Source organism: Misgurnus anguillicaudatus, chromosome 13 (genome assembly GCF_027580225.2).
Source record: "Misgurnus anguillicaudatus chromosome 13, ASM2758022v2, whole genome shotgun sequence".
Lineage (NCBI taxonomy): Eukaryota > Metazoa > Chordata > Actinopteri > Cypriniformes > Cobitidae > Misgurnus > Misgurnus anguillicaudatus.
In genome coordinates this window covers 22,083,686-22,106,009 of record NC_073349.2, presented here as the reverse complement: position 1 = coordinate 22,106,009, position 22,324 = coordinate 22,083,686, and the positions used below count along the sequence as shown (strand labels likewise).

At 38.3% G+C, this 22,324-nt stretch overlaps 1 protein-coding gene and 1 long non-coding RNA gene across 13 annotated transcripts in view; one reads left to right on the top strand and one right to left on the bottom strand.

Annotated features, from left to right (window-relative positions):
- Positions 1-22,324, top strand: part of camta1a (calmodulin binding transcription activator 1a) — a 489,649-nt gene that overhangs the window by 442,886 nt on the left and 24,439 nt on the right. For 9 of the 12 annotated variants that reach the window (XM_073875407.1, XM_055189166.2, XM_073875409.1 and 6 more), the window contains 4 exons: positions 1,990-2,130; positions 3,627-5,833; positions 6,670-6,796; positions 9,560-9,694. In XM_073875407.1, the coding sequence (XP_073731508.1) occupies positions 1,990-2,130; positions 3,627-5,833; positions 6,670-6,796; positions 9,560-9,694 (2,610 nt within the window). The remainder of the gene's footprint in view (positions 1-1,989; positions 2,131-3,626; positions 5,834-6,669; positions 6,797-9,559; positions 9,695-22,324) is intronic. The other 3 variants (XM_073875411.1, XM_073875408.1, XM_073875410.1) reach the window with 1 other exon arrangement.
- LOC129431323 (uncharacterized) lies at positions 2,029-3,857 on the bottom strand. The gene is made up of 3 exons (XR_008639778.2): positions 3,599-3,857; positions 2,237-2,345; positions 2,029-2,150 (listed from the first exon to the last, which is right to left on the bottom strand). It is a non-coding gene; the product is annotated as an uncharacterized lncRNA (long non-coding RNA).

Sequence of the window (22,324 nt, the reverse complement as noted above, 5' to 3'; positions counted from 1 at the left end):
TCGTGACGTCACCTATAGGTTTCTGTACATCATTTTTGAAGCTTAAAGCCGTCGCCATCTTGGCTGTGCGTCACTGCGCATCAATCGCGGATTTTCGAAAATGGATAAAAAGGCAGGAAATTGGTAAACCTGAGGTGACTGGTGAAACCACGCCCGTCTAGCTCGACTCTAGTGACAGCAGTGTCAGTTCATCCATCACTCAAGTGGCCACGCCCTTAATTATGCAAAACTTTAAAGGAATATTCCATTTTCTTAAAAAAAAATCCAGATAATTTATTCACCACCATGTCATCCAAAATGTTGATGTCTTTCTTTGTTCGAGAAGAAATTATGTTTTTTGAGGAAAACATTGCAGGATTTTTCTAATTTTAATGGACACCAACACGCAGCAGTTTTCATGCAGTTTCAAATTGCAGTTTCAACGGAGTTTCGGGGGGCTCGGATCGATCCCAAACGAGGCATAAGGGTCTTATCTAGCAAAACGATTGTCATTTTTGACAAGAAAAATAACAAATATGCACTTTTAAACCACAACTTCTCGCCTATCTCCGGTTCTGTGACGCGCCAGCGCGACCTCACGTAAATGCGTTATGCCGTGGAAAGGTCACGTGTTACATGAAACGCACATTTGTGCACCATTTTAAAAAATAAACTGACAGAAAGACATTAATTAGTATCATTCGACGTACAACAACGTCGGAAAGGTCCTCTTTCTCCACACTTGTAAACACTGGGGCGTAGTTTGACCGGTGATAGACGAGAAGTTGTGGTTTAAGTGCATATTTTTTATTTATTTTTTTAAACCTATTATTTTCTGCTCTGAAGTTGGGCATTTTAAAGGGACATTTGATTTCTTACCGTTTCGATATTTTTCTTATTTAAAACTTGACGTAGTGATATTATGCACTGACCGAAAATAGTCCCCTTGGTTACTTACAATAGCAGGGGACTATTTTCGGTCAGTGCGTAATATCAATACGCCTGCTGCAGCCATGTTACATCAGCAAAGTCCTTGATTATTACACCAGTTTGAGAGTGTCCTAGCCATATCTGCCTTGAAAATCCCCACTTTTAAGTTTCCGTCAGTCTTAGTACATGATGTAACTACAGAAGAGTCAAGTTTTAAATAGGAAAAATATCGAAACTCTTTGGTTATTTTTAGCGCAATGCTGATGGTCTGGTCAGATTCAGTGGATTATGCTTAGCTATGCTAAAAGTGCTAGCGCCAGAGCCGGAGATCAGCTGAATGGATTCCAAAAATCAAATGTTTAACCCTAGGAGAGCTGGAAAATTAGCATATTTTCAAAAAAAGTGGAATGTCCCTTTAATATGGGGGTCTATGTGAATTGACTGCCTTTTGGAGCCAGCCTCTAGTGGCCAGTCAATAAATTGCAGTATATCACTTTCATATTGGTTTCATCAGAGAGATCGGTTTAGCACTTTGTGTAGGACTTTGCACATGCAAATATTGGATAAAAAAAGTATTCAACTTTTCTATCAATACTTGTACTCAGTAAGTATCATCAGCATTTCTCCCAGTTTGTTGTACAACTTGCATTTAATTTTCTCATTTGTCGTAATGTAATACATCCTTAAAATTTGGCCAAAACAAGGTATCCTAGGAGGCAGCATAATTAAGATGCACACTTCTTATAATAGCCTTTTATGTCAGGGGCTTTAAAATGCTGCCTGTGAAATCATCTCACTGGGTTTGGAATGCAGCTAGCGAAGCACAAAATTTTGTCAGCTGGATAAAGTCACCTATAACAGAACAGGCTCAGGTCTGCACTTGAACTTGGCCTGTTCCTGTGCCAGAAAATAGGCCCCAGAGAAATAAAGCACTTTCCTTTTTCTCCGTGAGGGGTCGAAGTGGTTTGACATGAAGTGCGTCGTAGGTGATGTCAGGAACGTAGTGCACAGGCGGGTTGGGGGAGGGATGGAAGGCTTGGCTGGTTGGCTGACGACTGTGTCTCCTCTCTCCCTCGGCAGTTCATGGAATCAAGTGGACTTGCAGCAATGGGAACAGCAGCTCTGGCTTCTCTGTGGAGCAGCTGGTACAGCAGATACTGGACAGCCACCAGACCAAGCCTCCTCCCCGGACTCACAACTGCCTCTGCACGGGCACGCTGGGTAAGGGACAGGCAGCAGGGCTGGGGTGGAGAGACAGCTGAAGTAAGACAGGAATCAGGATAGGAAATGTTGTAAATATTTCTGCAAGTACTTCAGAAGTCTTCACCTGCCAGGCTGATTGTCTAGTTAGAGAAAAGTCCAGGCTGAGCATTTTAGAGATGTACTGATTTATTCAGCTGTCTGTTGCAATGATGCCACTGGGGGGCGTAATGTTCCTGTATATATATATACATATATTTAAAAGGATGTGTGCTTAGAAGCCTCTGCAGTCAGAGCAGGACTCTTGACTAAAGTATACAACAAAAGTTTCACCTTTTCTTTAATCATAAAATCCTTTTACAAAAAGCATTTCTGCCTCGCTTCCATAGGGTTTCAAATACTCTGAGGCAAATTGAATTGCATGTTTAAAACAAATGAATGTGTGGGGTGGATGAATTAACATTGTTGGATTGTTGTTTGTTCAGAAAAAAATCAATTGCCAAGTATGCAGTAAAATGACTAATGATACATATCAACCATTTATTTAAAAAATCAAGGGTTTTTGTTGCAAGGCTTTTAGTTGGCTTTTCATTAAATTATTAATATTGATTGATGATCTCTTTCAAGACTTAGTCTGTGAACATTCATTAATAAAATCCACACCATATTTTTTATGAAGATATTATGTGGATCATTCATTGAAGTTTTTAGTGGAGTCATACAGTACCCCAGGAGTATATTTGCAGGAGTATATTTTTTGTTTTTTCCCAAAAAATCATGGAAAAAATCATTCAGTGGAAAATGACCTTCATATCTTTAATATTGACTGAGTAAAGTCGTGTCAAATATTGAAATTAATGTGAAATCAATTAAAAATTTCAAATTGTGATGCTCTTATTCTCATAATTAGATTATGAGGCTTGAGCCTGGAATTTATAGTGAGAGTCACAATTAATGGTTATTAAAAGAAAACAATGGTATGATTCTGATTATGTATTTTTGGATATAATAACAATATGCTGATAATTATAATTTGTATATATATATATATATATATATATATATATATATATAAATAAAAATTAAAATATTAAATATATTTATATATAAATTAGAGCTGGGCATAGATTAATCTAGATTAATCTCATACAAAATATATATATATATATTCTAAATTATATATAAATTAAAAAACAATATTTAAATAAAACATTTAAATAAAACATTTCTTAAATTTATTTCTTAAATTTATATATATATATATATATATATATATATATATATATATATATATATATATATATATATATATATATATATATATATATATATATATATACACATCATACTCATATATTATGCAAAAAATTACTTTTATTTTGTATGAGATTAATCTAGATTAATCTATGCCCAGCCCTAATATATATAATGTAAATAAATTTAAATTATGCATGAAATTATATAGATAATATAAATAAACTTGGCAAACCAGTAGCTGTTTGTGTCTGTCTCTGCAGGCGCTGGGAGCAGCGTACATCACAAATGTAACAGCGCCAAACACCGCATCATCTCTCCCAAAGTGGACCCCCGTTCAGGCGGCTACAGCAGCACCCACTCCGAGCTCCAGAACAATGACGTGTCGGAGGGTAAAACAGAGCACAGCCACAGCAGCAAGAACAGCGGGGGTACTGGCGGAGGAAGCGTGCGTGAGAAACGAAACGGCAAGGTCCACAAACCTGTCCTGCTGCACCAGAATAGCACTGAGGTCTCCTCGACCAATCAGGTGGAAGTGCCAGACACCACCCAGAATTCCCCTGTGTCCATCAGCAGTGGGCTGAACTCTGACCCTGACATGGCTGACAGTCCAGCGGTCACAGGCATGGGTCACGTTGCCTCCGTCATGAGCAGCCTGTCCCAGAGTGTCTTTATGTCTGAGGTAACTGGGGACCCTGTCTACAGCATGTCCCCTACTGGAGGGCCCAACGCTCATATTATGGGCCCTGATGCCACCTCCCACGGCCTGGTCTTAGCAGTCACCTCTGACAGCCACAAGTTTAGCTTTCCTGGTAGTGGGAGCACAGATGCAGGTGGTCCTGGAGCAGATGGGCTGTCCATGCTGTCTGCATCAGGTGTCTCCGAGGAGCTTGTTCTCTCCAACAGCTTAGACACGGGCGGCATTAAAATCCCAGAAACCACTATGAACTTTGACCCCGACTGCTTTCTGAATAACCCAAAGCAGGGCCAGACATATGGGGGAAGCGGATTAAAGCAGGAAAATGGTTCGTCACACGCCTCATGCTCCTCAACAGCTAGCACTAACGGTTTGCAACGTTCTCCGTCTATATCCGATACAAACTATGGCTTCAATTCTGTGCTGGTGAAGAACATCAAGACTGAGGACACATCTTTCGAACAACAACTGGCTAAAGAAGGGAACTACCAGGTGGGGGCAGTAGTGAGCTGTAATGTTTCCAGTGGTTCCGGTGGCCAAAATTCACTTACCTTAACACCCGCTGCCTCTTTGCTGCCCTCTGGAGGAGGCTTAAGCCCCAGCACCACCTTGGAGCAAATGGATTTCAGTGCCATTGATGCAAAGCAGGATTACTCCTCCGGTGCCTCTGCGGTAGGTTACGGCCAGGCAATGAATAACTTAGCCCACCAAAACCGATCTCCGAGCTTTTTCCTGCAAGAAGCTCCACAGCAAGCCCAGAGCCAGCAAGGTAGGCAGAACTCTGCCCAAAAGGGCCACATGCTGGAACATAACTCACCTGATGGGGCATACATGGGTCTGCAGGTTGTGAAAACAGAATCGCCTGGCAGCAACGGCCACCTTCACCACCATCACACCCACCAAGGCCAGCACAGAGCCAACTGCAATGGAGGTTCACCCACCGAAGGACAGGGACACGGCAGCTCCCTACAGCTCCTGCAGTATCAGGGAGGTTTTCCAGGTCTTGGTCCAGAGCATGAGGAGGTGGTCGGGATGGATCAGAGCCGCGGCGTGGGATCTGGTCAGGCCGGGGCTACGGAGAACGGGACTGATAGATCCGGGGATCACCTACAGACCTGTGGAGAAGGTGGAGCCGCTGAGCACTTCCTCCAGCAGAGCTCTGAAAATGGAGCAGGGAATGAGGCGATGGCTTTGAGAAATGGAAATGCTACTAATGGGCCCAACAGCTCACAACAGCAACTCCTGCAGGGAGCTAATTTGGTTCAGGGGCTCTACAACACTGTGGCGGCCCACCATGGGCTTAGCGGAGCTGGGGCCAACGGTGGAGGGGGCACAGGGATGGAAATCAGCCTGGACCATTTCGACATCTCTTTCGGTAACCAATTTTCAGACCTAATTAATGACTTTATCTCAGTGGATAGTGGAGCTACAGCCGTGGGAGCTGCAGGAACATTATACACCCATCAGTTGGTGGCCCCACCTGGGTCAGATGGAACGGCCACGTCCGGTGGAAACCAACAGCAAGGTCAAGAAGATTCAACCAACAGGTCAGCAGGTTACAGCCCTGCAGAGCTCTGTCTGCAGTCCTGCTGTAGCCCTCAGTCTTTGGGTGCTGGTGGTGGTGGAGGGTCAGGAGAGACAGGCTCACTGGCCTACATGCACGTGGCTGAAGTAGTGTCAGCAGCGGTGGCCCAGGGCACTCTGGGAATGTTGCAGGCCACTGGAAGACTCTTCATCGTCACTGACTATTCTCCAGAGTGGTCCTACCCAGAGGTACGTCTGTTTATTAAAGTACTGCTGGCATGCTTTTGATGTAGTGTTAAATCACCAGTGTATAGAAATATCACATTTTTCAAATATTTGAATTGCACAATTATAAGAGGTTGTCAGTAGTTTCTGAATATTCAGAACAGAATTACATGCAAGTCTCAGTATCTCAGTTTAATAAAAACTGCAAAAAGAAAATCTGAAATAAAGAACCACATGTTTGATATTCCAACATTTTTCTCAGTTGTTCACTTACATTGCATTGTAATACTACACCAAGATAGCCACAAGATGGCAATGTACCCTTGGTTTAAACCTAAATATGTTGTAGTCTTACTCTCTGCCATTAGATGGCATCATGTGATTTACATTCTCTACTACAGTGGTTCTCAAAGGGGGGCCCCAGTTTTATGACATTTTATAAAATACATTAATTTATCATGAATTCTGTGATTAAATTAAAAATAAGGCTACTAACCAACAGCACTACTTTGTATAATTTAATGGTTTGTATAATTAAAAATGTTAAGCTTTAGAACAGTTTTTTGTCATAAGTTTTCTTTGGGGGGGCCGCGAAGGAATGCACTGTACACAAGGGGGGCGCACGCTGAAAAAGTTTGAGAACCACTGCTCTACTACACCAAGATAGCCACAAGGTGGCAATGTACCCTTGGTTTAAACCTAAATATGTTGTAGTCTTACCCTGTGCCATTAGATGGCATCATGTGCTTTACATCCTCCTGTAAAATGCATGCATCTTAACCAGGATATTATAATAATTGTGCTGTAAGCATGTGATTATAAGAAGTGAATGAGTAATAAGAATGTTTTGCTTGTTTCAGGGTGGGGTTAAGGTGTTAATCACAGGGCCATGGCAAGAAGACAGCAGTAGCTACACCTGTCTGTTTGATCAGATCTCTGTCCCAGCATCCCTTATCCAGCCAGGAGTGTTACGTTGCTACTGTCCTGGTAATTTTACATTCATGCATACAACAGGGACTGATTATTCAGCCCAGGGCCCCAGTCTCACGGAGTTGCGTATAAATAGCACAAAGTTTAAAAATCGTGCAATACATATACGCCAAATTCCACTTTGGCATGCATATGATACGCCAGTCCTTCCCATTCACTTAAACGGTGCATCTTTTTTTGTCGTTTTTATTTATTGGTTTCTCAATGTGTTTTTTACCATTTTCGCTTGGGTTTACGGTTAGAACAACTTTTTGTTATATAAAAATGACATCCTAACCCAAACCCCAACTCTAACCCCAACTCCAAGCGACCTGCGACCATGGCTTAAATATGGACAAAAACATGGAGAAACCTGTATATTAAATAACCCCATTAAGCAAATCTAAAATCTAACCCTAAACCCAAGTGAAAATGGTTTAAAAAACAGAAAAAATTGAGAAACCAATAAATAAAACGACAAAAAAAGATGCACCGTTTAAGTGAATGGGAAGGACTGGCGTATCATATGCATGCCAAAGTGGAATTTGGCGTATGTATTGAACGATTTTTACACTCCGTGCTATTTATACGCATCTACGTGAGACTGGGTAGGATTATTTCATGAAAGTTGTTAAGAGATATCACCAATAATTAGGAAACAATTACATTTTGCATAAAGAAAATGACACGTAATTCTAATAAGTGTAATGTATCCTTATGTCTCCTTTTCCATGTATTTTTACCATGCTAAAAGAGTAACTGTAAATGTACAGTACTGTTATAGAGTTATTTTAATTAGCACAAATTAAGGGTAATACAACAATGTATACTTTAAGTATACTTATAAAACGGTTAGTTCCAATCCTTGATTTTGATTGGTCAATAGGTGTGCTTTATTCGCAATAAAACACTGCTATGACCGCTTCACCCAACGGTTCTATTTAATATCACTGCGCCCTTAGCAACACATAAACATATAATGAGACAAAGTCTGAGAACAGTTTGTTGTTTTTATTTGAACTTTCATGTTGTTTTTTGCAGTCAGGGACTAGCGGAAGGAATGCTTTTATTAATTTAACTTCATGAAAGTTGCACTAATATTTTTTTTACTTTAATATTGTGTGGTAACCGTTTTATAAAAGCAATAAGGTACTCGAGGCAAGTGCTGTATCGTGAATAAGTAACGGCTGAAGGGGTTGCAGGCACTCCGCTTCGCGTCGTGCCTAACAACGCCCTTCAGCCGTTACTTATTCACGATACAGCACAGCCTCTCGTACCTTATTGCTTACTTATATGTAATAATTTTGGCAATGAGAAAATACACTGTACAAAAATAAAGGATTACTCCATTTTCTTAAGTTTCTTAAGAAATCAATTTTTTTTAGGAAAACATTGCAGGATTTTTCTCAATTTAATAACTTTATTGGACTCCAACAGTTTACAGATTCAATGCAGTTTAAAATTGCAGTTTCAAAGGCCTCTAAATGATCCCAAATGAGGCATAAGTGTCTTATTTAACGAAATGTTTGTCATTTTTGGCAAGAATTAAAAATATGCACTTTTAAACCCCAACCTCTCTGTCTTGCACCAGTCTGGTGACGCGACAGCACGACCTCACGTAATTGCGTAATCACGTCGAAAGGTCAAATATTACATATATTAAATGCACACTTGCAGACCATTTTAAACAATAAACTGACACAAAGACATTAATTAGTATCATTCCACCTACAAAAACGTCGGAACGGTCCTCTTTATCCACACTTGCAAACACTCGGGCTGTAGTTTTGCATACATCATCCGTGACCTTTTGACGTGGTCATTCATAACGTGAGGTCACACGCCAGTTGAAGACGAGAAGTTGTGGTTTAAAAGTTTTATTTTTCTTGCCGAAAATGATAATAATTTCGCTAGATACGACCCTTATGCCTCGTTTGGGATTGTTTAGAGCCCTTTGAAGCTGTGTTGAAAGTGCCATTTTAAACTGCATTGAATCTTTCATTTTTGGGGTCCAATAAAGTCTATTAAAATGAGAGAAATCCTGGATTTTTTTCTTAAAAAGCTTAATTTCTTCTCGACTGAACAAATAAAGACAAACATTTTGGATGACATGGGGGTGAGTAGTTTTTTTTTTTTTTTTTAAGAAAATTGAATATTCCTTTAAATTTTAATCAACTTGAATTTTACAATTCATTTCAACTTTCTTGACTAGATAAGAGTTGCTGTAAATTATAAAAAATAAAGTTGAATGACAGTAGCTACAGTAGCTTTAGTTTTGTGCTGGTGAAGAACATCAAGACTTTTGTCGAACAGCAACTGGCAACAGAAGGGAACTACCAGGTGGGGGCAGTAGTGAGCTGTAGTGTGTCCAGTGGCCAGAACCAACTTTATTTTAATAATTTATAGCAACTTCTCACTAGTCAAAAAAGTTTAAATTAATTGTAAATTTAAGTTAATTCAACTTTTACATTTAAGTGTAAAGTCTAAAATTACCCAGATCAAAAAGGGACAAATTCAGCCCATTTGGGTTGTAATTTAAACTGCTGGGTTTTTCAAGCCAAAATTCTGGATTATATTGGGGTTTTTTAAGAGTGTAATGTTCCTAAAGATATTATTTTTTATGCATTTACCCAAATACATAACATAAAACAGTGTACATTTTTTGGACTTCAATGAATCCCTTAAAATGGCTTTAGATGCCATTTCTGTAAAGAGCAGAACTGCGTGATGGTCTCATATTGACTCTCTGATCTGTCTAATAACCGCTTTATGTATCTGCAGCTCATGACACAGGCCTGGTGACTCTACAGGTGGCTGTCAGTAATCAGATCATCTCCAACTCGGTTGTGTTTGAATATAAAGCACGAGCTCTGCCCTCCCTGCCTTCTTCACAGCATGACTGGCTGTCACTTGACGGTAAGTCTCCCTCTGTTTCTCTCGATTTCTGAAATAAAATCTCTGGAACCCATCATCTGGCAGAGGATTATTGAGTTACTTCAAGTAGGTGATAATATAATAATATGTCTTGGCCCAAGGCTTGTCTAATTACCCCACATTCTGTATTAACCAATTAAAAGTTTTTGATAGAGATGAAGAATATGTTATGAATACAGAGAGAATGTGCTGACATGAAATTTGGACTGTGAAATAGGGTGAGGTGCAGTTAAACCTATGTTAGACCTGTAGATGGGGTAAGAGTGCAGGTTTGGAAATTGTTTTAGTTTTCGGTTCTGTATATAATGTATTTGAGGAACATAACAGGTAAAGTGTGTTATTCAAAGCTGAATTCAGAGTAGAGGAAGAATGGGTAAATACAGCTCTGTTTAAGAATAGGAAGGGCTAGTTTGAAGCCTGTTGTGACGGGTGCTTTAATCTAGCTGGCAGTCATTTATATAAGTGGTTAATACTTCAGGGTCAAGGAGAAGAGCACTCTCCGAACTGACTGATGAGCTTTGGGTGATTTAAGGCAAACCAAAGGTTGGTTGCTCCTTCACATCTGGGTTGGGTGTGTATCTAAATGTAAGATTTTAGTTTGTTTTTATAAACTGTAACATTGAACATTGATGTAAAGTAGATTCTGGGAGCAGTCTGTAGAAAATTATATTTTTATTGATACTGTAGTATTGTCATTCTAATGCTAGGAATTTTTTTCTTTTCTTTTTTGTTACGATTTTTACATCAATATTTTTAAATTTGGGAACTTTTAAGATATTTATAAATTAATAAAAGTTCACAATATCACAATATTTGAAGAGTTTGGTTCCAAAGCGCAATAAATCCATTGTAATCCATTGTAAAAATGTGTTTTCTATACCAAGAAAGTGACACGATGAAAACCACTATTTTCTGTTACAAACTTTCATATAGCATCTTTAGGTTATAACATTTAAAATTCAAATCCATAATTTGATTTTCAAAGATTTATTGTAAAAAAAAATGTTTTGCAAAATGCAATAAATTCAAGTTTTTGTTTCAAAATCCTATAAATCTATTGAATAAATAAATGTGCATTCATCTTTGCCATGTTATATTCATTTAGTTGACTATAGTATACTTTTTTTATTTAAAAAAAAAACAACATTAATGGCATTAAAGGAATAGTCTACTCATTTTCAATATTAAAATATGTTATTACCTTAACTAAGAATTGTTGATACATCCCTCTATCATCTGTGTGCATGCACGTAAGCGCTGGAGCGCGCTGCGACACTTCGATAGCATTTAGCTTAGCCCCATTCATTCAATGGTACCAATCAGAGATAAAGTTAGAAGTGACCAAACACATCAACGTTTTTCCTATTTAAGACGAGTAGTTATACGAGCAAGTTTGGGGGAACAAAATAAAACGTAGCGCTTTTCTAAGCGGATTTAAAAGAGGAACCACATTCCACGGCGCAATAGCACTTCTGCGAGTACTCTGACTCGGCGCAGTAACACCCTCCCTCTCCCATTATGAGAGGGAGAAGGGGAGCGCACTTTTCAGGCGAGTCGAAGCACTCCCAAAAGTGCTATTACACCATACAATATAGTTCCTCTTTTAAATCCGCTTAGAAATGTGCTACGTTTTATTTTGTACCACCAAACTGGCTCGTAACTACTCGTCTTAAATAGGAAAAACGTTGATGTGTTTGGTCACTTCTAACTTTATCTCTAAATGGTACCATTGAATGAATGGGGCTAAGCTAAATGCTATCGAAGCGTCGCAGCACGCTCCAGCGCTTACGTGCACGCACACAGATGATAGAGGGATGTATCAACAATTTTTAGTTAAAAGGTAATAACATATTTTAATATTGAAAATGAGTAGACTATTCCTTTAATCAAAACACTTACTTTGTCATATTAAGAACACTGTCATTGCTGCTGTCATCCTTGGGCCGTCGTTGCTGAAAATTTTTGACATCAATCAGCTGTAAAATGTTTTGGTCCTGATCGATTTTCGTTGACTTCCGAGTAAAATTATGGAAAGTTTTTCATAAGATCCTCTGGGGTCAATGTGTTAGCATGACAGAAGCTGTCGTGTGAGAACAGTTGTCGTTTCTCTGTTGCCCGAGTTGCTTACGTTTCTTCCCCGCCACAGAAAATCACCACAGGTTTATCAATGCCATCAAAAGTATTATTTTGTTTTTGTTTGTTTGTTGATCACGAAGTACAAAGTAGATGAGGAAAACTAGGATTCTGTGTGTATTCAAAATGCCGTCCTTATTGTTTACAATGCGTGGAATGGTGCGCTGTAATTTGTTGCGCGGATTTATTGCATTCTGCAGAAAAGGAGGACTGGCGTTTATAGCGTTTTGGAAAAAAGGAGAAATGATGACAGAATAACACGGCGGATATCGGATTTTGTGTATAATTAAGAATTCACTTTTTAATACTGACCAGACGGATTTTGGCAGGAACTTATTTAGAAAATGGCATTTATCGTGTTTTGGAAACAAACTCTTCATTTGTACTATATTTAATTTACATTTAGCAGCCTTTCCAAAGAAACTTACTAATGAAGGAGCATTCAAAATTATGTCTTAAGAGTCAACAATAAGCAAAAAGTACACCTGTCTTAAAATATGTCATTTGGAATCACAATATAATTATGTCAATATAATATAGATATCTATAATGTTCCATTGTAACATACTTATGGATTCCCTCCCTTACTATTAAACACTTTATCTTAACTGTTTCTACTACATGCTTTGCAGAAACCCACTCACATGAATGAACTTTAACCAAACCTCCTTTGATCATCTTGTTAGTGTTATTATAAATGTAAAGTTTTAACCCTAATCTTCCTGTTGCTGTTTGGGATTTGCTTTCTTTAAGCCTGATAAACCAAATACATTTCCATGCTTCTGGGCCAAAGGGCCACCTCAAACTGAGGCTGTGGCGTCAGAGAGCTTATGAAAATATTGAAGCATATGGACAAAGCAACATGCTTGCCAATTTGCCGTCTCAAGCTCTAATCTGCTTGCACTGATCAGCTGATGTTATGTTCAGCCAAGACCAACAATGGCAATGAATGCTTTGGGCAGCAAGAAGTGGCAGCCACCATACATATTCAGGATGTTTTTGACAGTAGTGATGTTTGGAAAGCAACACACTAGGATCATGCATAACAGGGGAAACTGCATGTGTTAATGCATACACACACAGTAAACATCTATTAAATATACGGGATAACTGAGGGCATATGACATGGCAGGTGTGTGTATGTGTTATGGCTAAGTGCTCTGTCTCCAGTGAGTCTGAGCAAAGTGAAAAGTGCCTGTGTGTGGTGCTGTTTGTCTGTGGAGTGGGGGTGGAGGGGTGAGTGTTGTTACTGCAGTGTGCATTGACAGGGTAAACTAGGGCATGGTGGAGGAGCCTGTGGTAAGGGACAGCTGCAATGCAGACAGCCCTTAAGGCAGAAAAAAGGACCTGGGCCCTACTTAAACCCACTCATTCAAACAGGAACAACGGTACGGTCTCATATGATGGACTGTACAGTCAGTCATGTACTTGTTCAGCTCACCTCTCCGATGTTGTACAAGTTTCTTTACAACGTTGGTTGTTTAAGTCACGTATGTATATTAGGTCATGTAAAAAGCTCAGCCCAAGTCTGGTATAGGCTCTCCATGCGACCCCAGATATATATATATATATCTCCCTAAGGTTTTTCCTCCTAGGCTTTTTTTATTTCCTCGGCTAAAAAGTCTGGGGGTTTTTCTCCTAGGGGGTTTTTCAACCCGGGGAGGCAGCATTCTTGGGCTTAAGTTATAGCACCCTCTTCTATATGCTACATTAGTAATACGCTCGCTTATAATGTTGATTCATAGCCGCAGCAAATTTAGCTGCTTATGCTATCGTGTATTATGTTGTGCTAGCTGTCGATTTTCTGTGCTTTTCACTGCTTCTATTAATGTAAAGCTGCTTTGAAACAATTACCAATTGTGAAAAGCGCTATATAAATAAAATTGAATTGAATAGTAAAAGTGGGATTTAAGATGAATAAATACATAAAGTTTATGTTACTATTACCAAATTCTGATTGTGTTTTTTAACACCGTGCTTAAATTTATCATGAACAGCTAAACCTTTTTTATGACTAAATTGTGTAGCAATTATGGCATTCCAAAATGTTATTTTTCTATATTTTCAATAAGCCTAATGTATGTTTTATCTTAATGCTTTATCAACTTAAGTAGCTATAGTAAGTTAAGTAGATTAGTGGATAAGAACAAGCTTAACTGAATTAGACTAAGTCTTGGTTTAAGCATGTACTGAAATACAGTGAATAATATATGTGCTGGACTTATATGTGCAAGGAAATCACAAGGCTGGTTTACAAGTTATCCCTCGCCCCCCTGCTATGACTCCAGAAATAAAATGTAGGCATTTTATTGTATATTTAGCTGAACAAGCTGTCCGTCAACAATCTATAATGCATCAAAGTTACTGTATTAATTGCATTAGCCAAATCAAATTAACAGGGGGGCAGAATGTCAATGGACAACACATAAGACCATTCTACTGTACAGTAGACTTACTGGCAAGAGCTGGTTCTTATTTTAACTTACAGTAAGGTTTTAGTCAGGTGCGTTATGCTAATAATGTAGTCTAATACCATTTATAATAGACTACCATGTATTTAAAATTTTTCTATAATTTATATAGTGTTATTATCTCTACTGTTCGTTCTAACATGTATTTGTGAAAGCCCTATAAAAACAGAATATACTTTTAACAAAAATGCGGAGATTATTACGTAAAAGTAAAGGACGTGGCTGACGTGACGCTTTCTCCGGCTCATGCTAAATCCAGTTGCTGGATTGTTTATGCGCTTGCTTGAAGAGGATTCTGCATCTACCGCACCAGCTCTCCCTCTCACCCCTGTCCATTAAACAACAGCATCATCTACTGTCAAATAAAACGATTTTGAGACTAACCTCACCGTCTGCTGTTTGATGCTAAGCTAGTCGTTTCCTTTTTACCGTGTGCCGTTATGTTCTAATGGCAAACAGCTGCTTGCCTTGATTTGTCATAATGCAGAATGGAGGCGGGGCGTCGCTTTTCTCTGCAGCATTGCAGGTACGAAGCCACAGGCTGGACAAAAAATGAAGTATCAAGAGTCGTCGTGTACTGTAAGCACGACCAATATATATTATAGATATATGTGCTTGTTCATAGCGCCCTACGAGTCCAAATAAGGGTATGAACAATTGATGTCGCTCCCCACTAGATGTACCAGCATCACTTTTGCACATTTGAGTTAAAATGAGTATGCAATATACAAATAATGATAAAAACGAACCAGTATTGTGAGAAAAGAAGCACGATCATTTGTCCATTTCACTGGTAGCCGCGTGCAGTAACAGATTCCCGGGTTTTCTTTTTTAAACGCGAAGACCGTTACAGGGAAATACAGTTGATTGACGGTTTAAAAACCTGAAGCTGTTAATAAAAAAGACAGTGCCACATACTATCTTCGTCTTAGTCATTTCTACGTTTTTTCACAAAAAACTACGTCTTCACGGCTCGTGGAAAACTAGGGCGTCTGTTTACCTGCGGCACGTGCCCGGCGTCTCATCGCGCGGAGATTGAGGCACGCGCGCTGGGGGCAGTAGTGTTGGAGTAAAAAGGGGCGGGAGTACGAGAGTAAGTGAGCGGGCTTTACATTTCGCCCCTGCACGTCGCTTCTTCACTTTACCCTGTTGTTGATGAGACATTTTACTATAATCTCCTACTTTAAAGGGACATTTGTCTATATATCGCCTAGTATTAGTAGGTGTAGGGGGAAACTGCGTGAGACACGACCATTTGGGACATTTTGGTCAGGATGCCGGTGATTGACATTTGCCTTTCCTAAAGACAAGGGGACCGTTTGCTTTGCAGGGGGACTCCATGGACAGTGAAATAGAAGGTTGGACATGCTTAAATAAACCTTGTGTCTGTGTGTATGTAGTCTCGTATCTTAAGGTTGGAGTTTCTACACGTGCTTAGTCTACTTTAAACCCCAAGATGTCATTTCCATGCGTGAAAAACAAGTTTGGTATGAACAGTCAGTTTTTTACCCAGGTTAAAGAAATGTGGAATTCTGTGGATTACATTTATCATAATGCCATTCCTGTATATGGTAAAATATTCGCTAGATGTCTGAATGAAAGAAACGTGAAGTCCGTTTTTTTGTGGGAACAGGTTCGTCCGTTCTGACTAAGTTAAATCCAACCTCTTAAAGGTCTAACATTAACTAAATCTTTATTTCTTCAGTCTGTAGTTTTTAAAGTACATGGGTTAACTTTCAATTACGTAAAAAGACCCAAACTCGGAGAGACCACATGATCTTACCGGTTAGGTTAGAGAAATATAGTTACAGTGGACTTTTTATATAGCATATTGATTAGAGTAAACAACAAAATAACGTTTTAAACAAATATTAATTTGTTATTGTAAGTACAATGTCCAAATGACAAATATCTACCCTCCAACAAAATATTATACATCAAAATATAGGCTACTCCACATTTATGAAGAAGTTTTGTAATTTTGTTAGGTTTCTTTGCTTTAGTCGTGACTTTAGTGTGTGTGCGCGCGCGCGTTTGTGTCTGCGTATGTGCGCTGTTATTTTCAGCACTGAGGACAGCGACGCTCCGTATAGCGCAAAAGTGAGGTCGCAAAACATTTACAAAACACGAGACTAGTTACACAGGAGAGTTTTACATTGCCAGTGGTTATACATTGTGTTTGATGATTATCATTCGTTACGCGCGTATGGTTCTTGCTAAATGTCCATGCTCAACAACCTGTTGATAGATACAGTAACAGGCTGCGCTGATAAACCTGATGACCCCGCTGCTAACTTCACAAAATAAAGGCTCTATGGTTCTTATATTTGATTAATTTCTTAGTCCCTAACCAGTTTTATCAAGTAAGTTTTTTTGTAATTTGATGGTTGCAAAAATAAAAAGTGCCAAATTTACAGTGTTTTTATGGATGTTTTAGCTAGCATACTATTATACTGGTATGATAACATTTGATAATATGTCTTTTGATTAATTTCTTTTTTAAATCTTGGAATCTTAGAGTATATATGATATGTGCACACAAGTTATATTGTATTTTTTTTAACTCAAGTATTTATTCTGTTTATGCTCTTATTTATATTGTATTGAATGAAAACTGGAGTTGAATCGATCTTTTTAAGAGTATCGAGGATAAGGCCAGAGCATTTAACCTAAGCTTGACACAACCTCTGCTCCATTCATTTCATAGAAAACAAAGGTCATATAAGTGATCTTGTTGAGAAATTGGTCATTTATTTCCTGTCATCAGTGTTTCTGCAGCATATAACCAAAAGCTGCATTTGTACCGCTAAGGCTTGCAAGCTTGTTACAGTGGCAGGCTTTTTTGACTGATTGCGCTCTGCTAGCTCCTGCTGAGTTATGAGATCTGCCAAACATGTTGATTTATGATCATTTTCTCCATTTTTCTTGAACTTGGTGTTCGATTTGATGAAAACATGTGTGTTTTTGATTTATGAAATCAAAAAATCATTGTTGAACTTTTAGTTTTGGCATGTGCATTAACAATGTTAACTTAATGTTTTTTTTTTTGTATCTTTTAACATTCCAACTGTGAAAAATAAATGTAGTTTTAACACACCCCCCTCAAATACAGGATGCTTTCTACTTTAGTGCCTCCACTCAGTATGCCTCAAGGGCACAATCGTTAATTAGTGTTAAATCAGACAGCAGTTAGGCAGATTGGTGCAGGGCTCTTTAGATTGTTAGAGGCACGCTGAAATTGATTGAAAATTAGATTTGCCAAGGCTTGCGCTTAGGATTGTGTATTTTTACAAAGAGTGACGAGCCATTTAAGTAACTGGTGGAAACAGTTAATGATGTATATTCAGAAATGAGATGATAGAGATAAGAGTACCAAACCAAACTGCTGATGAATGCATTTCTACTGTTAGTTTTATCACTAAAAATATTTAATATTGTACACCGTAGTCAGCATTGTTGTCTGCTTGTCGAAATGATGACAGGGAAGGCTGAGCAAAATGTAGCTGACTCACATGAACAGCAAAATTATTATGGGTGAAGATTTTTTTGAACTGGTTTTGTCTTAAACAGGCTGTATACTTGTATTGCACTATTGCAAAGCACAATGAAGTGTTTTGTTTGTGCATGGATAAACCTTGTTACACAACTGCAAAAGGACTATTTAACCAAGGCATGTCTTGGAGGATGGGTAAAACATTTAGCTCATGGAGGAGCCCGACCCTGATTTAATTTGATATGTGGCTTGTTTGTCTGGATACTGAATTAGAGGCATCCATTCAACCAGAAGGAGATGGCAGTAAAGATTGTTCAGGTCCATGCTATGTTCTAGCTGTTTATGCCACACACATACAAAGTGTTTTTATCATGATTTCATATGTAATTTAGATTTCGAGTTTGGCCTATTCGGTTTGGTTTTCCTTTCTGTATGTCTGTGATAGCCATTTAGGATGAGCATGTCTATTTTTTTCCCGTGATGAGCCACACATTGCATGTGAAGCTTGTATCCAAAATGTCACCACATGAATTGGGCATTAAAGAGCTTCTTAACCTCAATTCCTCATCCTTCTGGTTTCTGCAGGACTGGAGAGCGTCCAGAAAGGTCAGGCACATGCTATATAACCCACTAAATCACTAGCAACCTTGATCGCAGTGTAGGTTCAGTCGGCACTGCCATCATGAATAAACGTTTTTCTGGAAGGGCTGAGCTTTCTTACACAGAGGGTCAGAAATGGTCAGTTCCTGTTAAATCAGGGAACAACTCATGCTGTGTTTTAAACATTTTTGATGTAACACCTGCAAAAAGAGAAGTTATGTTGGCATGTGTGTGTCCAGCAGCTCTCTCTGCAGTGATGGCATTCACTCGCTAAGCTTTTGAAGTTCAGACTGAAAGATACTTGTTTTGTGTAAGCATTTTGGTTCTGGGCCAGGACACTTGTGGAGGCCTCAGTGATGGGTAATAGTGCGGATGAGGATCGAAACCTCAGATGTTCATTCAATTGAAAAGCATTTTAGCATTTCTTATAGGTTGTTATTTTAGCTGGACCAAACACAGAGATAGGCAGAATGTTCATGAACTACCTTTAGGGTGCTTTATGTCATTTTTGGACTTAGGACACTGGTCACGATAACATTTTTGGGATATGTATTTCTTTGAGTCTTGCGGTTACTATACCTTGCATCTTGATCTTAATGTATGGCTCCTACTCAAACACATCAAAGTATAGTCAGAGCTTTCTTGCAAGATACATCACATGTTGTGCAGATGGAAGGTTTATCTCAGTTTTGCTTCCTTATCATTACTGTGCTGATCTAAATAACAAGACACAATCATTGTTTGACACCGCAAGCTCTTTTCTGTGTTTAAGAATTTATGGTTTAGTTGTTTCAGTGTTTAGAAACTTTTATCTTTGCCCTATATGTTTAAGAAATATGGGATAAACATAAACGTTAGCACTGTGATTGTAGTAATTTAAGTGCCTTAATTGGTCGTCTTGCTAAGAAAGCATTTGCCAAGAAGAAAATTGTAAACAGAATGTGATAGCACTTGCATTGCAAGCTGGGCATTTTAAAGTAATAGTTGAAAATCCTATTATAGTTTATTAAACTACTATTTGTTAAACTATAATAAAAACTATATGACTTCTATGACCCTAAAACAGAAAATGAGGTATTATATAAACTGCTCTTTTTTGCGCTGTTGGAGGGGTCTAGTGGGATTTCATGCATTCTGACTTATTAACACAGTTAAAGAGTTGGATTCCTCATGCAACGGTTGAAAGAACCATTTTAACATGTGACATATAAATATTTCTTTACCAAATGCACTTTCTTGGGGTTTGTACAAGTTTTTGAAAGTTTTTTTCGACTACTGAATCTGTTGCGTAAGCAGTGTAGGACGTACAGTGGAAGTCCTTATATGGGCACTCCACCCGGAATAGCGCATGTACACAGGGTGCGATTTGTTAGGGGGGATTGGCAGGGATTATCCCCACTTCTGCTCTGATTAATATTTTTTTATCCTAAATTAAACGGCTATAAAAATGTATCAGATTTTTTTGCATAATTTTGTTAATCAACCTCATTACTGATCAAAACTACCAAATGTTTACAAAAATTCCATGATTTTAACTCTTTAATTGCCAAGTTCAAAAACAAAATGAATGATTTTCAATATAAAAGTGTTTATGGACTGTATTTTTGTACCTTTTTCACAGTCTTGGGCATGTCAAAGATTAGTAAAAACATTGGCTTTGATGCATTTTTAGTTTTTGTGCAGCATCAGATTTATTTTTTTCATTTGCTGTGCGTGGCTGTTTTTGCCCCATTGACTTTCATTATAACGACATTTTTTGATTGCAAAGCCATGACACCATATAATTATGCACTCTTGATTGTTGGTGGTTTTTCCATTTGCTAAGAGGTAAAATTTGTCATTTTTACTGTTGATCACCATGTGGCACCATTAACCCTTTAGTATGCCTGTGCAAAAACAAAGCTTTATTTCTGTTTGTACATTGAGTTATATGGAGTATAACAGCATATTAGTGTTGTGTGTGTGTGTGTGTGTGTGTGTGTGTGTGTGTGTGTGTGTGTGTGTGTGTGTGTGCGTGCGTGCGTGCGTGCATGCGTGCGCGCATGTGTATTGTTGAGTTTTTGAACAATTTCAAAGTTTTTTCCCAAAATATGTGTCAATATAAGATTTGTCACCAACAATCATTCCATTTGCTGAAACATAAAGAAAGTTGTGGCCAATTTAAGACTCAAAAAACTCCATAGTTGATGAAAACGTCCCCAACAAGCCATTAGGGTTAATGACTACCCATTCTCACCAAGATGCGTACAAATGACACGCAGTGTGATTATCGTGCAATAGATACGCCAAATTCCACTTTTGCGTGCATATGATACACCAGTCCTTCCCATTCACTTATATGGCAAATCGTTTTGTGTCGTTTTATTTATTGTTTTCTCATTTCTCATTATTGTTTTTTAAACCATTTTCGCTTGGGTTTAGATTTAGATTTCAGATTTGTTGAAGCAGGTTATTTAAAGGCGGAGTCCACGATGTTTGAAAGCCAATGTTGATATTTGAAATCACCTTAACAAACACGCCCCTACCCCAATAGAATCTGGACCTTCTGTTGATAGACCCGCCCCACACATACGCAACCCGGCAAGGATGTCGGTTAGTAGACACGCTTCTTACTGCTGATTGGCTATAAGTGTGTTTTGGTAGTCGGCCCGTCTCCTTTTCCAAAGCGTTTTTCAAACATCGTGGACTCCGCCTTTCATATACAGGTTTCTTTATGTTTTTGTCTATATTTAAGCCATGGTCGCTTGGAGTTAGAGATGGGGTCTGGGTTAGGATGTCATTTTTATATAACAAAAAGTTGTTCTAACCCTAAACCAAAGCGACAATGGTAAAAAAACAGAAAACAAATGAGAAAACAATAAATTAAACGGCATGAAACGATTCACCATATAAGTGAAGGGGAAGGACTGGCGTATCATATGCACGCGAAAGCGGAATTTGGCGTATCTATTGCACGATAATCACACTGCGTGTCATTTGTACACTTTTTGGTGAGAATGGTTAATGATCATCAAATGGAAAACGCTTCCACGCATTAGTGCAAACAACAGTAAAATCAGGAATGTAATATTACTGTCAGCGCTTCCACAATAGGTGACAGCACATCTAGGTTATATCATGATCCTTTTTTAATCCATGCCCGGATTTTCCAAATATCGCCAACCACCAACAAATAATACATTAACAGCCAAATAATAAATGTAAAGGATTCCAAGAAGCATATCATCGTATTTTACAGGACCATCACAAAACAAATCCAAGAAATATTACCATTGAAAATGCAGAAATACCGTCGCTAATTGAGGGGAACTCGCAGGATGACACAGGAAAGCAAAAAAGAGGTTAAATAGTTTGTCATCATTTTCTTTGTCCGAAGTCTTGTCTAAGTAGGCATATATAGCCTTGTTATATTCGAAGTATGTTGTGCATTGCATTTTTATTATTAAATATTTTGATTATAAACAAGTGTTTTTGCAACAGTTACAAGAAATAGCTTAATACCCTAAATAAAATACCCTATAATATAATATTCTATATAATCTATATTCATTGAGTTGAATCAAGAATTGAGTATAAAATCAACCCCAGAATCGGAATCGAAAATTGAACCGAGAATCAAAATGAAATCGATTTGATAGCTTGTGAATCGAAATCGAATCGATCTGGAACATCTGAATCTATACCCAGCCCTAGAAGTAAATTCAACATTTTTTCAACTAAGATATATGAAATCATTCAAGGCCTGCATATATTGTGAGCAGAAATCTGCAATTTATGCAGCGAAAGTGCGGCGTATTTAATAAATATGGCTGATTATGCATTGAATCATGCAATCCCATAATTGCGTTTTTTTCTGGAGGGACTGATATAAGCCTGTGGTTCAAAATTTCTTTTCATAAATAAAAATATTTGAAA